Source organism: Thamnophis elegans, chromosome 10 (assembly GCF_009769535.1).
Source record: "Thamnophis elegans isolate rThaEle1 chromosome 10, rThaEle1.pri, whole genome shotgun sequence".
Lineage (NCBI taxonomy): Eukaryota > Metazoa > Chordata > Lepidosauria > Squamata > Colubridae > Thamnophis > Thamnophis elegans.
The window spans coordinates 27891028-27915615 of NC_045550.1; the positions used below are offsets into that span (position 1 = coordinate 27891028).

At 37.6% G+C, this 24588-nt stretch overlaps 1 protein-coding gene across 4 annotated transcripts in view; it reads left to right on the plus strand.

Annotated features, from left to right (window-relative positions):
• WDR33 (WD repeat domain 33) overlaps positions 1-24588 on the plus strand; it is a 75466-nt gene that overhangs the window by 12160 nt on the left and 38718 nt on the right. For 3 of the 4 annotated variants that reach the window (XM_032225887.1, XM_032225889.1, XM_032225890.1), the window contains exons 2-7: positions 9827-10052; positions 10505-10573; positions 11378-11482; positions 11778-11873; positions 13240-13391; positions 15010-15107. In XM_032225887.1, coding sequence (XP_032081778.1) covers positions 9849-10052; positions 10505-10573; positions 11378-11482; positions 11778-11873; positions 13240-13391; positions 15010-15107 — 724 coding nt within the window. In that variant the 5' untranslated portion in view covers positions 9827-9848. Of the gene's footprint in view, positions 1-6780; positions 6903-9826; positions 10053-10504; positions 10574-11377; positions 11483-11777; positions 11874-13239; positions 13392-15009; positions 15108-24588 lie in introns of all 4 variants that reach the window. The other variant, XM_032225888.1, reaches the window with a different exon arrangement.

A 24588-nucleotide genomic window follows, 5' to 3' on the forward strand; every position in this document is an offset into this window, starting at 1 on the left:
TCAGCAATGCATGGCAGCGGCATTCCAACAGCCACAGGGGGCTCTCCCTCCCTCCAGGGCTCCTGAATACCCAGAAGCCCAGGAGGAAGAGATCCCCAGCTCCTCAGATTCATCCAGGAGGATAGCGACATGGAAAGTGAGGAAGGCGAGATCAGGGAGGACAAGCTGTCAGAGGACTTAGGCATGCCTCCCACTAAACTTACATTCACCGGGTTGTCCCAGCCCTCACTGTTTAAGTCCCTGCTCTTCAAGGCCAAGAAAACAGTCAAGCTAGGCAGCAGGGCAGCAGAGGTCCCACCTCAATGCCAGGGCTTCTCAGCAGAGAACATCTTCGATGAGCAGGCCATCGAGGCGGACACGGTCCCTACACCCAAGACCTTCCTTGATCTGGTAAGGCGCCAATGGACATCTCCTACAACTGGTCCCTCACCCTCCTCTTCAGACAGGGTGTTCTTCAATGTAGACCAAGAGCTGGCTAAGCTGCTGGCGCAGCTCTCCATAGATCCTCCGGTCGTGGCTCTTCATACATCCACCAACATGCCCGGGGAGCCAGAGGAAGACAAGAAGGCGGACCACACCTTGCAGAGGGGTCATCAAACAGCGGCCTGGGCTGTGAAAGCAACCACCACAGCCTCCTTCATCAACAGATCATCCTTGCTGTGGCTGCAGGAGCTACAGCAACGCACCCCCATAGCAGATGTCCAGTCACATCAGGACATCAACAAGCTGGTGGCAGCCATCCAGTTTTCTTCGGATGCCACCTTAGCTGCAGCCAGATTTGCTTCCAGGGCGATCGCGTCGTCGGTGGCATCACACAGGCTGCTGTAGCTACAGCAGTGGCAGGCGGAGGTTTGTCACAAGTGGCGCCTGGCTTCAGCCCCCTTCACAGGGGACTCCCTCTTTGACTCGGCTCTGGACCCGTTCCTGATTGAGAACAAGGACAAGAGGAAGGTCCTGGTCAACACCCAGAAAAAAGGCAGCTTCAGGACGACTCCATACCCAGACGCTCCTACTCCCGGGGTCAGGACTCTGGTTCCTGCTTTTGGGGTCAGGATTGCTTCAGGGGGTCAGAGGCAGGGTTCTCTGGAAACAGGCAGTACCAGGGGGATTCCCTGCTAGGCAGAGGTACTCAGACAGACAGCAGAGAAGCAGGCAGCAGAAGCGGCCCTTTCGAGGGGGCGGAGAGGGGCGCTCCTTCCGCAAAAATTAAATCCAGGCCCAGCACTCTCCCCATTGGGGGATGCTTAGCACACTTCGCCAATCACTGGGACCTCACCTCCTCTGACAGGTGGATGCAGAAGACCATCAGGCATGGCCTTTCACTCGAATTTCTTTCCAGTCCCCCGAACTTCTTCCGGATATGCCCGGTTTCAAAGAAGCTGACCCGGAAGTTGCTGATGCAGGAGGCCATCCAACACCTGTTAGAGATCAGGGCGATCAAGCCGGTGCCTCCAAAGCAACAGGGCCAGGGGCACTACTCCATTCTTTTTGTCATCCCCAAGGCCTCAGGGGGCTGGAGAGCGATCCTTGATCTGAAATGCCTGAACCGTTCCATTCGTTATAGGAGGTTCAAGATGCACTCTCTGCACTTTATCTTGGAGGGGGTTAGGCAGGGAGACTTTCTCACCTCTATAGACCTCACAGAGGCCTACCTGCACATTCCCATTGCCCAGGATCACTGCAGATATCTCAGGTTTTGCTACATGGGACACCACTATCAGTACCAGGCCCTCCCCTTCGGGCTGTCTTCAACCCCGAGGGTATTAACTACGGTAAAGGCAACGCTGGCAGTGCACCTGAGGCAGGTCCCGATGCGCATCCAATGTTACCTGGATGACCTGCTATTGCAGTCATCTTCCTTTAGGGATGCCTGAAGAATCACGGGTTTATGGTAAATCTAGCCAAGAGTCACCTCCAGCCCTCTACCAGTCTGATCCACCTAGGAGCCAGAATAGACACCCAGACAGGCATGGTTTTTCTGTCGCCTGACAGGCAGATAGCGTTGAGGCAGCTAGCCTCCTCGGTAGCCAGGAAGCACAAGGTGTCCTTAGCCACTCTGTCTAAACTGCTGGGCACTATGGTCTCCACCATTGACATCGTCCCGTGGGCTCGCCTCCACACCAGAGACCTCCAATGGTTCCTCTTGCCGTTCCAGTGAAGGCGCACTAGCTGTTCACAGACCAAGGTACCTCTCCCTGCAGAGGTCTCCCGCTCCCTGACTTGGTGGGTGTCCCCAGCGATCACGAAGGGCGAAGCCTTCTGGACACCAGACCGCTTGACGGTAACAACGGACGCCAGTCTGAGTGGGTGGGGTGCCCATCTGCTGGCTCAGATGGCACAAGGACAGGGGACTCAGGTGGAGGGGACTCACAACATAAACTGGTTGGAGCTCAGGGCAGCCCGCCTGGCCCTGTTACATTTCCAGAGCTCGGTCATGGGCCAGCACATATTAGTCCTCACAGACAATATCACCACTAAGGCCCACATAAATAGGCAGGGGGGGCAGATCAAGGGCCCTCATGAAGGAGGCCAAACGTCTGGGGCAGTGGGCCGAAAGGAACCTCCGGTCTTTGAGGGCAGAACACATAGCGGGGGTGGACAACACCAGAGCCGACTGGCTCAGCCGGGCCGAAGTGGACAATTCAGAGTGGAGGCTGCAGCCGGCGATCTTCGAGGAGGTGGCCGAGCGCTTTGGGCGCCCGGAGGTTGACCTGTTCGCCACTCCCCTCAACACCCAGCTCCAGGTTCTTCTCCAGGTACCAGACATGGGGGGCAGAAGGGACGGACACTCTGTGGAGTCCATGGCCCAGGGGTCTTCTGTACGCCTTTCCTCCCTTGCCCCTGATCCCCAGGGTCATACGGAAGGTCCTTCAGGAGGGGGCGGAGGTGGTTCTGTTGGCCCCTCACTGGCCCGGAGACCGTGGATCTCCAGTCTCTGTCTGTGGAGAGGCCCTGGAGAATCCTCCAAGAGAGGATATCCCTCAGCCAGGGGTCGCTGGAGCACCCAGATCCTCAATGGCTCCAGTTGACCACTTGGCGATTGAGCGGAGCATCCTGAGAAAAGACCTCTTCTCCCCCAGAGTGATACGGACTATCCAGAGCGCATCTACGGCTCCATGTGGCGGGCCTTTGACTCTTGGCGTAACTCCCGGGGGTACAATCCTATCCAAGCTACGGTGCCACAGGTTCTGGACTTCCTCCAGGCGGGCCTGGACAGAGGGTTAGCTCCTAACACAATTAGGAGACAGGTTTCAGCCATCTCATCAGTTCTCCTGTGTGGCAGAAACCAGAGTTTGACTCACCACCCCATGGTCAGGCAATTCCTTAAGGGGGCTTCCAATCTTAAACCACCCAGGGTACACAGGTACCCTTCCTTGGACTTACACAGGTTATTGGATGCTCTTAACAGGCGCTCCCTTTGAGCCATTACGAACAGTTTCCCTTAGGTTCCTGACTCTGAAGGTGGCGTTCCTGGTGGCCATAAGCTCCGCCAGGCGGATATCCGAACTACAAGCGCTGTCCACCAGGGAGGATCTCTGCATCTTCCACCAAGACAGGGTGGTTTTATGGCTGGATCCGTCCTTCATCCCCAAGGTGTGCTCCTGCTTCCATTGAGCCCAGGAACTGGTTTTGCCCAACTTCTGTCCAGACGCTTCTCACCCATTGGAGAGGAAGTGGCACACTCTGGACGTGAGGAGGGCTCTGAGGATTTACCTCAGGAGAACCAGGCCAAACAGGAAATCCGAAGCTTTGTTTGTCTCCTTCCAACCAGGGTCCCTGGGTAACAAGGCAACTTCCACCACTATAGGCAGGTGGTTGCGAACCTGCATTGCCACTGCATACCAGTCGCAGGGCTTACAGACACCAAATCATATCACAGCTCACTCCATGCGGAGCGCATCCACGGCCTGGGCCACGCAAGCATCCCTGGCTGAAATCTGCACGGCAGCCACGTAGGCTTCCCCCTCTCCCTTTGTTAGGAACTATAAGCTGGACTCCTTTCCTCGGCAGAAGCCTCGTTTGGCCGCAGGGTATTGCAGGCGGTTCACAGGGCAGGGCCCATGCCTCAACAGGCATGAGTGGTGGACATGGGGCCTCAGGGTACGTCCCATTCTGGATACTCCTCCCCCCTCACTATGGAGAAAGGGTGTTGGTACTTACCTGATACGTCTCTCCTCATAGTGGGGGGAGGAGTATCCAGTCCCTCCCTGACTATGTTTGTACAACTAAGTGTTATGTTCATTGTTTATGTAGTTAAATAAATATTGATGTTGAAGACAATAAAAGCTAAGAACTGAATTAAGAGTCTGGAGTGAATGGTGCAACAAGTCGGATTGAGCTCTTCATCAATAAAACTGGGGAATACCTGGTGCCAGAGGGCGTTGCCCAAGAGCTTATCTGACTCAATCCAATCATGAGAGGACAAGGCCAACCCATTCTGGATACTCCTCCCCCCACTATGAGAAGAGGCGTATCAGGTAAATACCAACACCCTTTTTCTATCTGGTTTACTCTGGAGTTATATAATATTCCTACTACCTTTTTGGCCAAGGAGTCCCACTATGGCATACCAGTTCCCAGGATCTCCTATTTCATGGAGCACTCATACCGCAGCACCCTTTCTTCAGCCTGCACACACTTGCATAGCCCCACAGCTCCCTCTCTCCAGCCAGTGCATATTCACCACAACAGCCCTCTTGACCTCACTTTGTAACACCTACTCACTGGCCAGCTTGACAGCCACCTTGGATTTGCAACTACCAGTCGACTTCCACATTCATTTTGTTTGTGGGAAGCCAGCAGGTCACAATGTGGAATCACACAAAATTCTTTAATGTCCCCAAATGACAGAACAGGGACCCCAGGGACTGCTGTGACTAAGCAATGCGCTCACGTGATATACTTTAAGTCTGCATTGCTTAATACTGAAATCTAGTTGAAATTACCATTGCTGAGCAAGAGTACCTGTAGTTTTGATGACAGGTAGATTTGCTTTCCTAATGGGCTGAAAATTGATTCCTAATCTTGAAAGCCGCCTGCAACTGAAGTCACAATTGATGGTTTATACTCAAACTAGGATGGATGTTCTAGTTTACAGGAAGCTCCCAGCAAAAATAACCAAACAAATCAGGGAAATTCTGTTTGAAGCAGGATCAGTGGTTCATTCTTTTAATCATATATTTGTTTTATAATTTAGCTTCTTAGAAGAGCAGGAGTCTTAATTTATTAGGCATGCTGTTAATAAGATTGGTAAGTAGTGTTTGGGTAGCATGTAGCAGCAATCTTGATAAATTCTGGAGTGGGATCCTAGCTCATACTGGAAAAAAAGTTTTTGGTTTTATAAAACAGATTAAATCTATGAAGAAAATGAATTACTAAATATATAAAGTGTGAGATGTACTTTCCCAAGAAAACCTAGTGATGTAAAAATGCTACTTTTCTTAATAAAACTTCACTGCTGTTTAATGATGTTACTTAAGATTTCACCCTGAAATTAACAGGACAGTTTTCCACAATAAGCCTGTATTGCAAATAGTACTATTTCAAACTGATTTTTCTCAACTGTTTTAGTTTTTCACATTTTTGAACTGCCCATTTCCCTCAGGGATTAAAGAAACTTCATATTCAATTGTTTGTTTATTGAATTCATTCTTTTGAATGAGTGGCACAATGCATTTAGCTGAAACAATATTTAAATGACTGTATGGGACAATTTAAATGTAGCATCTGACATTCCAGAATTTATCAAGATTGCTGCTACATGCTACCCAAACACTACTTACCAATCTTATTAACAGCATGCCTAATAAATTAAGACTCCTGCTCTTCTAAGAAGCTAAATTATAAAACAAATATATGATTAAAAGAATGAACCACTGATCCTGCTTCAAACAGAATTTCCCTGATTTGTTTGGTTATTTTTGCTGGGAGCTTCCTGTAAACTAGAACATCCATCCTAGTTTGAGTATAAACCATCAATTGTGACTTCAGTTGCAAATGAGTCTCAGTAAATTAAATGAACATATGAAGTGGAATTCTAATTAATGGTTTTCAAATTAAATCAACTTGAAACAGTTGATTCAGATGTTCAGTTTGAACATAATGGAAACTTATAATTAAGTGTTGCTTTCTATTCATATCTCAGTTTTGGTCACTAAAATTTCTCCTACACAGACATTGTCCAAGATATCCAGAAAAATCATTCTGTTTCAGCTGCAAAATGTTCTCATAAATTCTATAAAGGTTAAATATGAGGATATTTTTAAAAAATTATTTTCAAACATTCATGGATTCTGCATGTAATAAATTTAAGTGTAATCTGGGATAATGTATCTTGGAATGGGTCCTATTTTCTCTTAGTAATTATTAGTATATCAGAGTAAAATTCTTTTGATTTGGTTCATTCGGATATCTAGTTGCAATTGGGTTCAGGTTAAGAGCTCTAACAAGAATGTACAACCATGGATTTGTATTTGTCTTAATTATAACTTCTGATCATGGTTACTATTAATCAGTCAATAATTTGCCAAATCAAAGCAGGATACTTATACCACTATCACCCCACCCCCACCCCCCAGACTTTGCTATTCTGATTTAGTTATTACTCTGCCATCATCACCCATTTTACAGAGGTTACTTTTTACAACAAAATAACTAGGGAGAAATTCACCTCCACTCTGCTGGATCTTATCCAGTTAGGTCACCCTGGTCTTGATTTTTTTTAAATGAACAAAAGGAGCTGTGTGTGTGTGTGTGTAATTCTCTCTATTGTTATGGTAGATCTAATCACAGTTGGGCCATCATGGATCTGCAAATTATTGCTGTTGTTTTAAAGGGATGCCAGATGAGACCATTGCTTAGCCAATTTTTACAAAAGTGGATGGATATCTGTTGAGAAGAAGGTAGTGTTGCAAATTACTACAGATAGACTATAGCCTATAGATAAGGCTGGTCTGATATCTTGAGTATGGACATGAATAATACTAATCATATAGAATTGTATGCAAATGCAAATAAAGGTTTTTTTTTGAACTAATACAAAATTGTATTATTGATTATTAAATACATTTTAACTTAGTAATTTGGGCTTTGTTAACATTAACACACTGGTTTTGTTTATATTAAGTCATGATAACTTTACATGAGTTTTAAAGTAAACTGCAATTTGCTGGGTTCGCAAACCTAAGTCTTAATTTACAAATCATAGAACCAAATTATATTTTGTTTGGCAGGATACATAAACCTAATCCTGTAACTCCACTAGATGGCATTGGGGAAATTTAGGATTTAACTCATTCTTGTAGTTCTTAAGAGAGAACTGAAAATTTTTGATTGATATTGTAATGTCTAATTTTATATGAACAATCCATCAAAAATGTATTTATTTGGAAGAATACCATTGAATTCAGGAAGTTACAACTCCCAAGTATTCATGCTTAGGATGTAATCCCAAGATGCTTGTCACATTTTTATATTCAAAAGACTTCTCCTGTTTAGCCATTTGCTATGCAGTCTAACCCACTCAGTATAAAAGGAGAAAGTGAAATAAAAAGACTTAAATGTTTATATATACATCAATTTTCTAGAAAATATATCCATCAACAAATTATGATATATGTAGAAATTTAAATTTCAGTTCAATAAAAACAAAAAAACAGAAAGCTTAAAATTTAAAGGTTATATGGAATAGAAATTGTGTGTGTGTGTGTATACCCTCTTACATTTTGCCAGCAGTTTAAACATTAACCTCTGTGTTTTGTATTATTTTGAGGGGACAGCACATTTACACTGTTACACAAGCTGTATACTCACTATATTATATACAAGTGTCATTTCTTCAGTGTTGTCATATGAAAAGATATACTTAAATATTTATAAAATGTGAGAGGGTGTACTCACTTCTATGATATACTCTGTGTGTGCTTGTTGTTTACACTTTATGAAAGCAATTCACACTCCTTACATGCAGGTGATACATTGAAAACAGGCAGACCTCAATCACTGAGCATGTTTTGTTCATATTTTGCATTTTAACAGATACCGTATTTTTCAGACTATAAAGACGTACCTAGCTTTTGGAGAGGAAAACAAGAAAAAAAAATCCGCCTCTGCCTCTCAGCAATTTGCCTCCTTGCAGCACTCAGCCTGATCAGCTTCAGCACAACCTGATCTAGCACGAGCAGCTGATTGGCGGTTGGATTAGCCTCTGGAATACTGGCAATAAGATTTTCCAGGCTGCGTCACCACCCATCACTGCCTCTGTGCTCCTTGTTTTTGGCGTCTGCGTGTCCCATTTTTGGCCTACACACATCCCATTTTTGGCTTGTTCCAGGCAGCGGGGATTGCTGCCACCGCCTATCGGCACCAAATGGGATACATGGAAAATGAATTGCGTGGAGGTCGAAAACGGGGCACGTGGAGGCTGAAAATGCGGCACACAAAGTATGTCTTATAGTCTGAAAAAGTGTGTCATAGTCTGAAAAATATGAAAAAATATGAAAGCATAACTAAAAAAAGAAATGGAAAAAGGAACAAAAAATAGCTAAGAGATTTGGAAGCTATATAAAATGGAATAAGTATTTATCAACTTCACATTAGTTTAACATTTCTTATAATGAAATATTTAGCACTTTGAGATTGTTATTAAAATCAAATTAATATTCAATAATTAGCAAAGGCAGCCAATAACAATTGTCAATCAGAGTAAACAGAAGTTTCTAATATGAAACTTCTTATCTGATGATGCAATATATTATATTTTTTTATATAAAGTTTTTTATTTTTTCATTTTCATAACATAATTCCATGTATTCTATTACATAGCCAACATATTGGATTATTAAATGTTTACACCAATTCATCTTACCATCAACTTCTAAAAACAATTATTGGCTCTTCTGTTCTTCATACACCATATTTGTATCTTATCCATCACTTTCTTCTCCCTCTCTCTCTTCCCCCTCCCTACCGCCTTTCTTCCCTCTGTCATCTTTCTCTTCTCTACTTCCCCTTCCTCTCTCCTTCTCCTCTCTCCCCTTTCCACTCCTCCTTTCTCTCCTCCTCTTCCCCCCGCCCTCTCTCCTATTCCTCTCTTCTTTACCTCTCTCCTCTATTTCATACTCTTCATCTCATTTACTTGATATTTCTGCTTCTGAGCAAGCTCCATTTTATGTTGATGGTATTTATAATTCCTTTTCAATATAACATTTAATTTTAACATATATCTTCCTCCTTCTTTTAAAAACATAGAATAAAAAAGTAAACATATATAGTCATTGTGCTTTTAAACTCCCTCCCTCCAGCCTAATTTTGGCCAAGATGTAGACCTGGTTACAATTCCCAGCTATTATCATTACACATCCTTACACGCCCCCAATTTGTAATTCTGTACTTAAATCTCAATAGTTTCCCATTGTAAGTATATTTCATGTTCCCTCTCCATTTTTTCATATCTTCGATTAGATTACCCTTAATTGTCTATAAATGGTAATCCTTACTGTTCAATGTTCATTACAATATATTGTATTTTAAAGCCTTACATTAAGAGAAATCCAACTTCAGAAATGGTATGTCCATGTCTAAAATTAGAAGCCATAAATGGTTTCTAAGTTAAATTCAGTATGTGATTGTTTCACACACAACACACACATACACACACACACACACACACACAGAGAGAGAGAGAGAGAGAGCACTTAGGCTGCCATTCTCAGAAATGAAATAAAATATTATCTTGATTACTTAAGAAAGACTGTCTCATATTTGTTATGTTTAAGTGCTTGATTTTGTTACTTTGTTATAATTGCTTGGTTTTGTTCTGTTACAGATTTTTCTAAGCAAAAGTCATCATGGCCACAGAGATTGGATCCCCACCACGGTTTTTCCATATGCCAAAGTTTCAGCATCAGGCCCCTCGGCAATTATTCTATAAGAGACCAGATTTTGCTCAGCAGCAAGCAATGCAGCAACTTACTTTTGATGGAAAGCGTATGAGAAAAGCAGTGAACCGAAAAACAATAGACTATAATCCTTCTGTTATCAAATATTTAGAGGTATGTTCAGGATTGCTTCCTCTTCATCCGCAGTTCAAATACATAGTGCTTCAAATTCAGACTTAATATAGAAAAGAAAAATAATTGCTACCAGATTTTAATTATTTCTTGTATACTGTACATTAAAACGTCAAATCAAAAATGTCCTGCAAAAAGGATAAAAACTATTCCCTTCATCCTTTCAAAATTAACAAGCTTCTTTGAGCTAGTAATTAACTGGCTACATTTTCTGAAAGACCTAAAGTAGCAGCAACAGCAGTGGAAGCCCTAAATCTTAAAATAATTTTAGAGAGAGAAGAAATACCAGTGGTTTTTTTCATTTATCCATAAACCTGACAGTAGATGGAAGAGTATGAAGTTCTAGTTCTTTTGAGAAACTATTTCTGTTTCTCAATTATTCCATATTGACCAGTGCTCTGATTTAATTAAATGATTTTTCTCTTCATTTTCAGAATAGAGTATGGCAAAGAGACCAACAGGATATGCGGGCAATTCAGCCTGATGGAGGATATTATAATGATGTGAGTATATGTTTTGTATCATTTAAATGTGTACATGCAATATTGCAGGCTAATTTTTCCCACAGTCTGGAGCAACAGAGACCTGGCCAGCGAGAGGCACACATGCATGTGTGACGGAGCTGAGTTGACGACTCACGTGCTCACAGAGAGGGTGCTGGGTGCCACCTCTGGCACACTTGTCATGCATAAGCCATCAATGTCCCAGGGCAAGATGGCTGTGGCAAGGTGGCCATGGTGAGATGGCTGCAGCAAGTTGGTCGCAGCAAGTTGTCCTAGACTCTTTTTTAACAATAGGAAAATATAAAAATGCTCAGAAAGTGATGCAGGAATTAGCAAACAAATCCAGACATCAACTAAGTAAGTTCTAGTGACTTACACAGCAGAATCTCTGGGTCAAACTATGTGAAAAAGGATTTTAGAATCGGTAGAATGTGTGACTGGGCTCAAGGTGTAGTCATAAAAGTTGACTACTTCCATCAGCAATATATGTCCTTTTTCAGACTCCAAATCTCAGTTGGCAGAAGAAAATCTCCATTTGATTTGTTCTTAAATTTAAATTAATTTAATTTTAAATTAAATTTAAATGGAAAGTAATTTAAGATTAAATTAGTGTTTTAAATTTGAGGTTAAATCATTACTTGCTATGTTTTTAATATATTATTCTTTCTGCCCTTTATTAATTGTAGTTTCAAAACAGCTTTTGGAAGTGCTCTGGATTTGCTCTCAGAGCTTTTCATTAGAGATGGATTTTTATATTTTTTGAGTAATAAAAGCTTATAAATATAACCTTCTTTTTTCTTCTAGCTGGTGCCCCCTATAGGAATGTTGAACAACCCTATGAATGCTGTAACAACAAAATTTGTTAGGACTTCTACCAATAAAGTAAAATGTCCAGTTTTTGTTGTTAGAGTAAGTATAATATTAATACTATATGTCAAATTGTTTAATATGTCAATCACTTTTAGTCTGTTTTACCTGACCCCATGTTTTGCTGAAACTGTTATTTTATTAAATTGAAGATATTGGTTAACACAGCATGGGACAAAAATAGTGTTTGATTCTGGGTATATAAATAGAATCAAAGCAACATAGACAGTTCTGAAAAATATAATTTTGAATATATATCTATCTCACTATAAATTCTGCAATGGTATTGCAACAGTTTTTGTCCCAATACACCCTTAATTCATGTTCATTATTACAGTGGACACCTGAAGGAAGACGCTTGGTCACTGGGGCTTCTAGTGGAGAATTCACTTTATGGAATGGTCTTACCTTCAATTTTGAAACAATATTACAGGTAAATCAGTACATAAATTGTGTGAACTGTAATCTTTCCATATTAAAATAGAAAACATGTATGGGAAATATTAAGTAAGAGTGAAATATTTCAAGTTTTATATTTAAATTTTTGTAAGATCCCTTGACTCATGAACTGTCCTTGAGAGACTGTTCTTTTTGTTGCAGAATAATTAACTTTATATAAATATATATCTGACACAAAATGTTAAGTTAAGTAGCATATTTTATAATTCTGTTGACCCTGTAATAATAGATTCAGTGTGGAGATCACGGCTAGAGAATTAACCTAGAACTAGAGAAACCCATGCTCAAATCTTTGAAGAGCTTGATATACACATTGCTGTAGTCAATCAAAATATTTTTTAAATCAACCATTGCATACATCTAAACATCCAAAAACATGCTGACATCTTAGCCCAATGCCTCTAAGAAAATGCAGATTTTCAGTGCCTTATCCAGGAATTGATGTAATTGGCAGTAAATATGTATTAGTCACAACTACTGTTCAAGTAGTTGCCAGGGACCTAGGTGGACTCAACAGTTGTGCACGAGTTCCACCTTGGGCTGTGTAACACCATCCAGAACCAATTATAGGAAGTCCTGGGGCTTAAAACTCATTATAGGAAGTCAATGGGGACTTAAAACCCACAACTTTTTAAGTCTTTCTAGAATTGAGCAAGTCTTCTTTATCCCCTTCAGGCTCTCACAACCTCAAGACACTGAGAAAGAGCTTAGCTCTAGAGATACACAATGGAATCATCAACATATCAATGATGATAATTTAATTCCATGTATTCAGATGACCTCACTTCACATAGATTTTAAATAGATGTAGGGAGAGAATATACCCTGTGGAACCCTGCAAAGCAGTGACTTACAGTTGGACCTCTCCTACCCATTAATACCTACTGGAACTGACTCTGGAGGAAGGAGGAGAACCACAGCCACAGTCTGAACAGTTCCAGAATTATGTTATCATCAGTAGTATTGAAAACCACAGAGAGATCAAGGAAGATCAGAATAAATATACCACATCCAACCAAGTTCTACCAGAGATTATCCATATAATAATCATGATAAGCATGATAAATACAATATTCAGTAATTTTCATGGTCTTCCTCACAGGATTGTAATAAGACTAAATTTGGACATGAGATTTATGTGTATCCTGTTCCAGATTCCAAAATTTTTAAAAATTTAAAAATCAGAAATTATATACATAGGTAAAGTTTTAAATAAAATAATAATACAATTGCCATTAAAGTATATATGCTTTATTTTCTTTTCCAAATGTGCTTGCAGTACTTGTAGTAAAAGTGTTTATAGTGTCACCAAAGTAATTGTTGAATTCTTCTTTTTGCAGGCTCATGACAGTCCAGTAAGGGCTATGACATGGTCACACAATGATATGTGGATGTTGACAGCAGATCATGGGGGATATGTGAAGTACTGGCAGTCCAACATGAACAACGTCAAGATGTTCCAGGCACATAAGGAGGCGATTAGAGAGGCCAGGTTTATACACAATATACAATTTTCTGTAGTTACTATTTCCATGGTTAAACCATTCTCTAAGTGTATTCTGGGTGCCAACATGCATGGGTATTGTCAGATTTTGGGAGATATTTCACAATATATGAACTTATTTTCTTTTGTTTCTATGATTTCACAGATATGCTGGTATTTCTCTGAAATAGTGTTGTCCCAGTATCTGCCTCTGCAATATGTTAGAGATGTATTTTTCTACTGCATTTTGCATTGGTATTGGTTTCATTTATATATGGTCACAATGTGTATTAGATATTCTTTTATATGCTATTGTGTAAGATGACTATTTCATTCCAAATAAAGAATTCAGTCTTTAAAAATATAATTGAATAAAATATAATCCAGAAATAAAAACAGCTCCATAGTTCTCACAATATTAGAAAGCAAAATAAAGTGAAGAACTGCTTGGCTTGGTGAGGCCAACATGTCCAGTAGCATGGAGGATCAACAAAGATTTCTACCTTCAGAAGTCATGTTTAATATTGAATGTGTTCTTCAAGTTTGGAATCTAAAGCTAATGAGACATCTTTAGGACATCTTCCTGGTTCAATGTCAATACTCCGGTTGTCAAAACATATAAGTAGATGCATGTGAAGAATTTTAATATTCTAAGCAAGGAATACAGAAAAAGGATTTAAAAATATTAAACTCTGCCTGAAGAGGAACTGGAGAAACAAATTAAACCTACAACAGTATTCCCTTGGGTTTTGGTACTGTGCTATCTATTGGAGAAGATAATTATCCTTGAAGTACTTTCCACTGAACTTATCACTTTCCATCTTGGTTCAATATTTCCTGAAAAGTTTAACAAGAAGTGATTTCCTTTAAGAACAAACTAATGTAGTTATGAAATGGATTTCTTCACATACACTTAAGTTCCACATATTTCAAAGGGACCAATGTTTAGGCAATCCAAGCAGATTCTTCCCAAGTCAGTAGAAAGGCAATGGCATCCATCCATAATTAAAATAGCTCCATAAGCGTTTGTAGATCATATTTTCATATGTATATGAAGCTTCACCATTTTTGAAGCTTCTTCCATCATGGTGATATTTCATTGTAGAATTCAGTCTTGTCTAAATGCCTTTTTTTAAAAAAAACATGTTACTCTGATATTATTTTAAAAAAATCAAACCGTATTAGCCCTTCCATTTGTCTTATTGCAGGAAAACCGTCGATAAAAAAGAATTATACCTATTATTAATTTTTCCAGGATTCCTTTTTATATACCGCAGTTATTTCAAAAGTAGGAATGTTTACTTTCATCCGTTTTGCATTTTTAAATCAATATAGCAGAAAACAATGATGCCTTCGGTCATTGCAAGGTTCTGCAGACATTCTTTCCATTTAATTGGGGAACCAAATTCAGGAATAATTACTTTGATCCACAGATGTCTATATGAGAACTCTTTTACAAATGAACTCAATTATACCAACAGGATGAAGTTTTTAATTTGCCATGCACAATATGTTCAGATGCCTCCATCAATATATTTTTACACTTGAACTAAATTTTGCCCTAAGAAGCTTAGATGATCTGTTAAATGCTGACTTCTTTCCCCTGCTGTGTGTCTTCATGTAACAGTTTCTCACCTACGGATAATAAATTTGCTACATGCTCTGATGACGGCACTGTTAGAATCTGGGACTTTCTCCGTTGCCATGAGGAGAGAATTCTTCGAGGTATGTTTCCAAAAAAGTACTGATTGGGATATTTCAAAAAGGGAAAACTCTTTAGTTGCCCAATAAGAACTGTACAAACTAATTTCTACTCCAAAATGTGACACCACTTTCTTAATTCTTCAAAACGTTATGTCTCAAGAATTTCAAAATTCAGTACTATTTATAACCTAACTTTGTTCTCTCATTGGAGCCATTTGTACTGTAGTTATTTCTATCCTGAGCATTGTTGAAACATCTGTTTAGGAATTCAGACTGAATAATTGATCTAATATTTCAATATCCAGCGTTTACTCCAAAAGCAGTCACCCAAATAGATAATTATTAAATTATTTAATAATCAAATTTTCCAATTTTTAAATTCCAATTTTTATAATTGTACTTTAAAATATGTCAGCTTTATACCAACTTTGAGAAGTAGAGACTTTCAGCAAGTAAAAACTACACAAAAAGCCAATCTGGAATTCTTTGACTTTGCACCTTATGTGGTCACTACACAGCTTAGTGGTATATAGCATTTTACCAGTTAATAAAAGAAAGTTAGACAATACATTTTTAAAAGAAAAAATGCTTAAACAATATTCCTGGAATTATTAAGGCTGTGAAAGCAATTTTAAACCAAGAAAATAAAAAGTTGTCATTCCACTGCTTTTATTTTCATTTTATTTGGTACATTTCGCACTGATTTCATACTACTGAGCTTTAGATAAATTTCTAGCATAGTTTTAGACTTCCATTAGCATTTTAAGGTAGAAGTAAATAGCAGCAACTATCCGAAGACTACTATTTTTCAGGCAATAGCACCCTTGCTTTGCATTGGGTTTGTTTTTGATATATCATCAGCAAAAGAATTTGAAATCCAATATAAGAAAGTACTCGTATGGTGCTTTCAAAAATACAAACATTTCCAATAAATATTTTTGGTTTCTGAATTGTGAGAACTTTATATTTGCACATTTCAGATTCTGCTGTTGTCTTATTTCCACTTTAATGCGCCATACATATATTACATTTATTCAATGTCTAAAACCAAAATAAAGGGAATATCTATTGAAATTCAAACACCTCATGATTTTAAAAAATGGGAGTATTGAAAAGCAATCCAACTTCTTGCTTACTGTAATTCATTCCTTCATCATCTCCCATAGAGCGCAATGTGCTCTACATGGGACTACCTTGCAGACCACCTGGAAACTTCAACTGGTTCAGAAGGCAGCAGCATGCAGAATAATGCCACCCCTCCCCTGTGTTTCTCCATATGTGGCAGTGGCTTCCAATTTCTTTCTGGGTGCAATTCAAGGTTTTGGTTATCACCTTTAAAGCACAGGTTTTCTGCAGGATTATCTTTCCTTAAGAACACCTACTTGTCCTACCAAATCAGATAGGGTGGGCATGCGCCTAGTCCCTTTCCCTAAATATTTCATCTTCTGGGAACTAGGAAACATGCCTTTTCTGTGGTAGTCCCTGAAATTTAGGAGACCTCTACACTCCTAGCTTTGAAGACCTGGATTTCCCCCCAAGTGCTGGGATAAGATGAAGTGAATACACATTAAAAAGTTACACTTGATGCCAGTTTTTTTTTTAATATGTTTAAATTTTATAATTTTAATATGGCTTGATTGGGAGCTGTCCAGGAGGGTTGGTTATAGGATGGATGGCTATGTAAAGGTTTTAAATAAATAAACTTCTATTGAGGCTATATTCATATTGTGAATTAAATAGAAGCAGTTACATTTAGCAGCCTTGCCATAGTATATTTATATGTAAGTAAGCTCTACTGGACTTGGTTGAACTTAGGTAAAACTGATAAAAACTGGATTGAAAATATATTGGTTGGATATTAAGTTGCTCTTATATGGAGAAAGATGGCGTGTAGTTCTACTAACTACATTCTCTACTACATTGCACATCATTCCCAAAGAATTTCCAACTTTTCAACCACAGATTGAGAGATGTGGACTAATGATGGCAGCAGAAGAAAATCATTAGCAGATGACACATAGCTTCATTTCCCCCTTATTCATTGTCTATAAAGTATGTATGATATTGAAGAAAATAACTTGAATATATTAAAGGGTATCTTCTTCTATGTAAATATGTGTAGGCTTTGCAGTCTTGAATTCTTACTGTTCAGGTGTTCAACCATCAATTGTTACTGATTTTGGAGACAATAGGAAGAGGAAGGTGTGTTGGATATATTTGCCATCTTGAGTTATTGGTGGAAAATAAATAAATAAAATAAACAATTAGGAATATTACAATAGTGCTCATTGTGAAAATATATACTTTTCTCCCTATCCTTTGCAGTAGATAGAAAAGAGCTATTTTCCTTCAAATTGTAAGCGACAAAGCCTGTTTTTTGGCCAACTTTTTTAAAGTCTTTGTTTTCTCTCATTCTAATCTATCGCAAGATGCCATAATTCTATTCATATAATTTTGAAAATCTGTTTGCCCAATCTGGAGGGCTACTATAACTGATATGCAAAAATCTAGTTGGCCAGTAGATGGCTGCAGAGAAATACAGAAAATGCTAACCTTTTCCTGCAGTTTTTTTCATTTTTGACCCCAAATGTAGCTATAGTAGTCAGTCACTATGCTTAAAGAGCAATTAGAGGAATATCCAGGTAAGCAAAATTTACTTATAAATGGCTGTAGTTTATGATTATACTGTGAAAATCAGTGTTTACTTAACTCCCATGAAATTTAATAATTTAATAAGGGCACCTCCTTAAGGTATTTAGTATACATCTATTTTAACAAGCTTTCAGATTTTTATTCCAGTGGATTGAGTGGCCAGCAATGAAGGTGTATCTAGCAAACCTGTACTCCAAATACAGAAGATACTTGTTAAAATATAAACGTTCATATCAAAGCAGTTAGCAAAGCAAAGATATATGAAAACTTAGAATAAACTGAAAGGCATTATGTGATATTTAGGCATCGTAGAAAAGGCTGCCCACCATAGTATTCAAAGAAAAATGTGATGTTACAATATTAATGATTCAGAATATGGTATACCTTATATTGTTTGTCTTTCCTTTTGATAATTTCTAATATGTAAACAATTTGTCAAAAGTAAAATAACTTTCTATTAAAACATTTAAAGTTACCTAATATGAATATATCGGATAAAGCATAGAGAATTCTAAAGAAATTAGATAAAAACAGCTTAAGAAATGGGCAGTATCTCTTGATAGGAGCTTGTCCTGATGATATGTATGTTGCAACTCTGTAGAACATTGAATATTACTCTTTATTATTTTCCCATTCTTCACAGTTCATGGGGAAGAAAGTTATAATCTTGCAGTATCTCAGGAGGTTTATCACTTTTTTTCTAATTAGGTCATCAATAATAGTGGATACGTTTCTTTGAAAGGCACAGTGCCTACAACTTGATATGTATCATCTCTTGCATGGACATATTGACATTTGAAAGAGCAGCTGTAAAAACACTTCTGGATTCTCATGCAACAGTTAGTGTTCCTTACAGGAAAATATAGAAGGAAATACTTGAAATCAGAAAGTCTGAAAATAATAGATCATCACTATTCATATTTTATGCTACTGGAAATGTTTCCAATAAAATCTATATTGGAGAGTGAGGAATCATACATTATATAAGTCTATATTCCAGTATGAAATTACATTATTGTCGGTACTGTATTCCCCATTACTTCACTCACAATCTTTGTAAACTTGATTAGAGTAAATAATGAAGCACTAGATGTAGCTAATTCTGGGTGGGGGGGTTGTTTCCATTATCTGATATATTATTTAGGTTTTTTTATAGGAAGAAATCTGGCTCATCTATTGTTCTTTAGACAAAACTATGTGAATTTGACTTAAGTAGAGGCAACTATTTCATAAACCGGGAAGTAGACTCAGTATTTTTCTTTATGTATTGATTAGATTAGCTCTTATTTGGTTGATTCAGATGTCATTCACAACATCATAAATATACGACTAAATGTTCTCTCACCATTTCCCTTTTTTTGTCATGTACAAATGTATAGCAATGAAGCAATGACTTCATCATTACATCTAAATCAGAGAAAACTGGCTTCATAATTAACACACTTGGATACATAAGGATTAAAGTCCAAAACTATCATTCAAATGAATCCAATATGTTTACTAACATAGATAACAAAGGATTTCTCGCTTAAACAAGCATCCATCTTTCCATGAGTTTTTGATTTCTTTAAATCCAGTCCAACCTTCTACTTTTTCTTTCCAGTCCAACCTTCTGAAGTCATGAAATTTGCTATTTTATACTTTCACACACACCTATAGGCTATTCTTGTATATATTTTAATTTAGTTTCTAAAGCAGTCATGGTAAAGAGCTTGAAGCCATCGATACTTTACTATTGTGGAAAGGAAAAATCCAAAAAGTTTATTGCTTTCTTTTCTTTTTTCATTTTCAATACCATTAAAGAAATGCTGAAATATTTTGGAAACTAGATATTCTAGAACACATTAAGAATATTTTTTGTGGTCAAGTCCACCCTTTTTTCATTATCCACTTTGTGGCTCAGGGATAGAATAACATAACTGGAAGAAGCAGCATGTAATTTTCTAGGCTTTAATTTTTTTTCCTGAGTTCATAAATCTTTTAAAAAAACTAATGTATTGTTTTTGTGCCTAAACACACAGAAAATCATATTATTTGTTACATTGTTGAAGGCTCTTCTACTCTTCTACCTGCTCATGACTCAAGAAACATGACCAGGATTGTCTTTTAGTCAGCACTATATTAAGTTCTTTTAAGCTCATGTTTGAATAACAGTGATGGTATCTAATTATCTTATCTTTTTTGTCTTCATTTTTTCCAAATTCCAGCAGCTTTTACAATGACTGCCTTTTTTGTTATAACAAAAAAATGTTTTAATTTTAGTTTTATTATTTGTACTTCAGTAAATAGCCTGCACTTAATTCCATCTATTATGAATATCGTATTATTTATAATTCTTGCAGTCCAAGTATTTTTATCAATTTTCTCCTGTATCACAATTCATAGCCATCAATTTTTCTTCATTCAGCTTTTCTGATGGTTCAGCTTTGCAACTGAAAAAAAGCTATAGAGATAACAATACATACTTTTAATATTGCAAGCTGCCTAGAATTACCCTGTGGTAAGATAGGTGGCCAGTAAATTTAATATATACATGCTGTTTGTTCTGAGGTTGCAAAGGGAATGTGCAAAAAGCATACGTTGATAGCACACATGGACCATCTTCTAGAGAGATGTTTTTGAAAGAGAGTTCTCAAAGAACATTGTTGTGGTTTCTTCAGAAATTTGTAAGGACATGTCATTCCACTATTGTGATAATGTAGCTTTGGGCCCTTCAGATAAGAATGAAGCAACTGGAAACATAACATTGCAGCAAAAGCTACTAGTACTTTTGAATTAAAAAGTACAGTTCTCCAGGTTTTCATAGTGTGACCCTACAGTACATTTAAGAATTATCCACATTAAATTGTAGTTGTGCAGAATTTGGTGACTTCTGTTAGACAGATCTAGAATTCATCAGCACATACAAGTGAATATACTAATATCTGGGTAATTTTCTCTGAATCATCAGTTTTTATATCATAGACTTTAATATATATATATTATATACATTATATAACAATGTAACTATGGCTGTGTTCCAAATCACACATAAACTCACATGCTAGTCTACACTCTAAATAACTATATACTTGGTGATCTGGTAACAGAATGGGAAACAGGTGTCCTAGTTTTATGAGATATCAAACTGCTTTATTTGGGCGGGATGTATGGAATATACTTTAAAAAAAACATGCAAGCTAGATTCTGAAACATTGCAAGATAAGGCGTACAGGTCTCTGTTTATTTCTTGTGTCCAGAGAAATATAAAAGGGTAGGGATTTAACTTCATGATAACTGCCTTCCAGGTCTACATAACAGAACCAAGCAAGGAGATCATTTGACTAACAGTCGCTTTGATTACTGCTTAGATTTTAGGTTTGCCCCTCTCATGCCCTGACCATGATTAAATCAGTAGATTTATATCCCATACTTTTGACTGAAATAGCATATACAAAACGATTCCTATCTGTTCGGTTTGTATAGTTAATCTCTTGTTACGATGCGTCGAGTATGATTTCATGTGTTATGGCAAGAGCTAAAATTGTTAAAGCGTGAGATATATACATACTTCAGTTTAAAATATGTTCATGTATTTTTCATCAAGAGAGAAGAAATCTTCTCATGTGTTGTACAATCAGATATTCAGCCACTTGCAGTTAATTACAGAGTTTAAAAACATCCCACTTTCATGTGTTCTTCAAAAGTAGAACCACATATATTTTTTCAACTTTAGTTTTTCTAACATCCTGAACTATCGGATGACATTATTCTACTAACAAAATGGCATCCATCTATGAAACATCCCCTAGGATCATGAGATCAGGAGCAGATTGGGGATTTACTCAAGGGGTTGTGCAAGTGTAGTCTTAAGACACAAAGAACCTGTTCTCATATTATTATAGGTAATCCAAAGAAAAAAAAACAATTTTGTTTAAGGAAATAGAAGTTGACAAGCATTCTGGATTAGCAGAATATCATTGTCTCTTCATCTTCTGAAACCTGACAATTTTGTTCATTATTATGAATTACCTGAAATATAGGAGGCAGGTTGAAACTGCAATTAAGTTGAGTTATTACACTTCCAATGGCATAAATGGCTCTGCCTGTATATAGTCTGATTCAGAAGATTCTTAATAGTCAGAAATTGTGGCAATTGATTCCAATTTCCTTCCATAGAAAATGACCCAGAATTTTTTATAATGACCTTGAAATCTGCAACAGGCACTAAGACTTCTCCACTTTCCACTTCGTTTATGTGGAAATTCTTTGGTAAGGAGAGGTTTGAAGATCACTAATACTAGATCTTTATATTAGGAATTTATGCTTGTGCAGCTCCTTTTTAAATGGATTTTTTAATTATCTGAGTTAAGGATGCTGAAGTTAACACATTGCCAATTATCCAATTACATAGGTTGTGACACTGTCTGTGTTATCAAAGAGTTCTTTGCTTCCCTTAGAAACAAACTGTATGTGAGAGGTATGCTTATAATGTTTTTTCTTCCTTTTTCACTTCAGTCAGTACTGTACCATTTCAGTTTTCCATTTTATTTATTTCCAGAACAAAATTTGATTTTTTAAATGTTTCTTAATAATCACTTTTGCTCATTTTGATTGGAAGTCAATGAATTAAAATTGTATGGGCAAAATACAATAATGTTAGAGAGTGTCGATGTTTAGATTTGGGTGGGCTTTCTACTACTAGGAATAGATTGGTTGTTTAGGTCAGGTTTTTTTTTGATTGAGTCATTTGGCAGAGTTGATGATGCGGCATTGCTGGAAATTATTGAAGGATCACCAAAAGAAACAACTCCCAGAAAAGGGGAAAATGATGTACAAAATCAGAACAGGAAAGGTAAATGTCTGCAAATCATCCTTGTTTTCAGAACTACCCTTTAATATTGGGAGTGTTGATAGTCAATAACTGTATCCCCAAACTTAGTGGTGGTATTATTTATTGTCAGATTGGTCTGCAACAAAATTAAGATTTTTAATGATTTAATTTAGTATGCATTTGTAGAACTCTGAGAGTTAGTTCAGTTAGATTGTTCCACGTGCTAAAGATAAAAATTAAGCAGCTATGCAGATCTGGCAGATATTATAATTTTGCTAGAGAATTCTATTATCAGTTGTCCTTGGCATTAAATTCAATATGAAGTCACTGTAAGTGAGTCAACACACCACTGTGGCTTCCGTCTGAATCATTGGCCTAAACCATTGTGGAGAATGTAGCCTTAATTTAGTCTTTTTTCATATCACTATAGGTTTTACCAATCCAGTTGTCATTGTCAGACCATTATTTGATCAAATGTGGTTTTATATCACTTATGGTCCTGGGTAAATGATGGACTCTACCAGATACTCTGCGATACTTTTCCTTAATTAAATATGACACTATGGTATAGCAAAATATGGAGCAAGCAACAGGAATGAATGCCACTGATTATCTCTGATATTGTGAACCCTGAGTAATTATGCTTTTCTAAATAAGTTCAAACTATAAAGCTAAGTGCAGATGGCATCTGACTGAAGTTGACTGAGCTATTATATTTCCTAATACAGTCAAGAAAGAAAGCTTCTTTTGCTGCCTCCATTATATAATTTACATTTTCAGCAGAACTTTTTCAGACTAAATTGCCTGGAAAATGTTACTACAGTATTTAACCCTTGAAAATGTTGGTATCTTTTAGTGACCTGCTGTAAAAGTGTTTCAAGGTATTTTTAAGAATAAATTGTTTATTGCTTTCAAATATCCAATCTGCCATTCTATTCATAAGAAACAAGATACATTCTCAGCTTCTATAGCCGAGGGATATAAAAAGTATGCTTACAACTGTTTTTTTTTTTTTTTTTTTTTTTTTTTTTACTCTTTACCTATTTTGATTAGATGTTCCAATGTTTGATTGAAACTAGTGAGAAGAAATTGCCAGAACAGTTCAGGAAATAATGATTATACCAGTGTGTGAGGAGAATGCCCCTTTATGCTTTGAGAAGAAAAAAACTTCCTGGACCCTGAATCTTATAAATATTATTGTCAAAGGGTGAATGTCCTAGAGAAAAAAAATGGTCAGGAAAATGGTATAAATCCAGTTACAGATGTCCTAGAACAAATACTGATTATTCAGATCTATTTTACTCTGAATTTTGATCAAGTTGGGGTATGGAATTGGTTACCCTAAACAACACAATTGGAAGAGGGAAAAATCCATTGTGTTTCTTACTTGATCTTAGTACTTTTTTACCATAGTATTCTCATGTATTGGGTCCTTGGATTGGGAGTCGAAGACATTTTTCCTACTTTAACTTAATACCCCGTCCTCCAAGAAAGAGGAAATCACTGAAGAATTGTGAATTGTTCTTTCCTCTGTACGTTTTGCTGGGAGAAAATTTTTCCTGAAGGTGCTATTTGATCTCCAGTGCTATCTAATATTTATGAAAACACCTCATTCAAGGAGCTGGGATACAGTATCACTAATATACCAGTGACATCCATTTTTATTTCTTGAAATCAGAAGAGATTGCATATGATGAAACAGCTACTTAAGCATAGAATAATCAATGAGGCCTGTGATTGGTTCCTGCTTCCAGAAATTAGAGGATTATTTTAATTTCATTGGATTACTGATGAGAGTGATCTAGAATCTAATTTTTAGGACAAATATAAATTAATTATTTAATTGCATTCTGGGCTAGAGCTCATCCCCAAATTTTGAACCTGAATCATATTCCAAGATTCTATTCAGCACAGTTTAAACTTCTGCCTTCTTTCTGAGCAAGAACACTTCTGGACATTCTTGGATTACACTTCAATATGGTTATCATCATCCACAGCAATATGATCAGCATAAATGTGTGTGATTCCCCAAAGTTG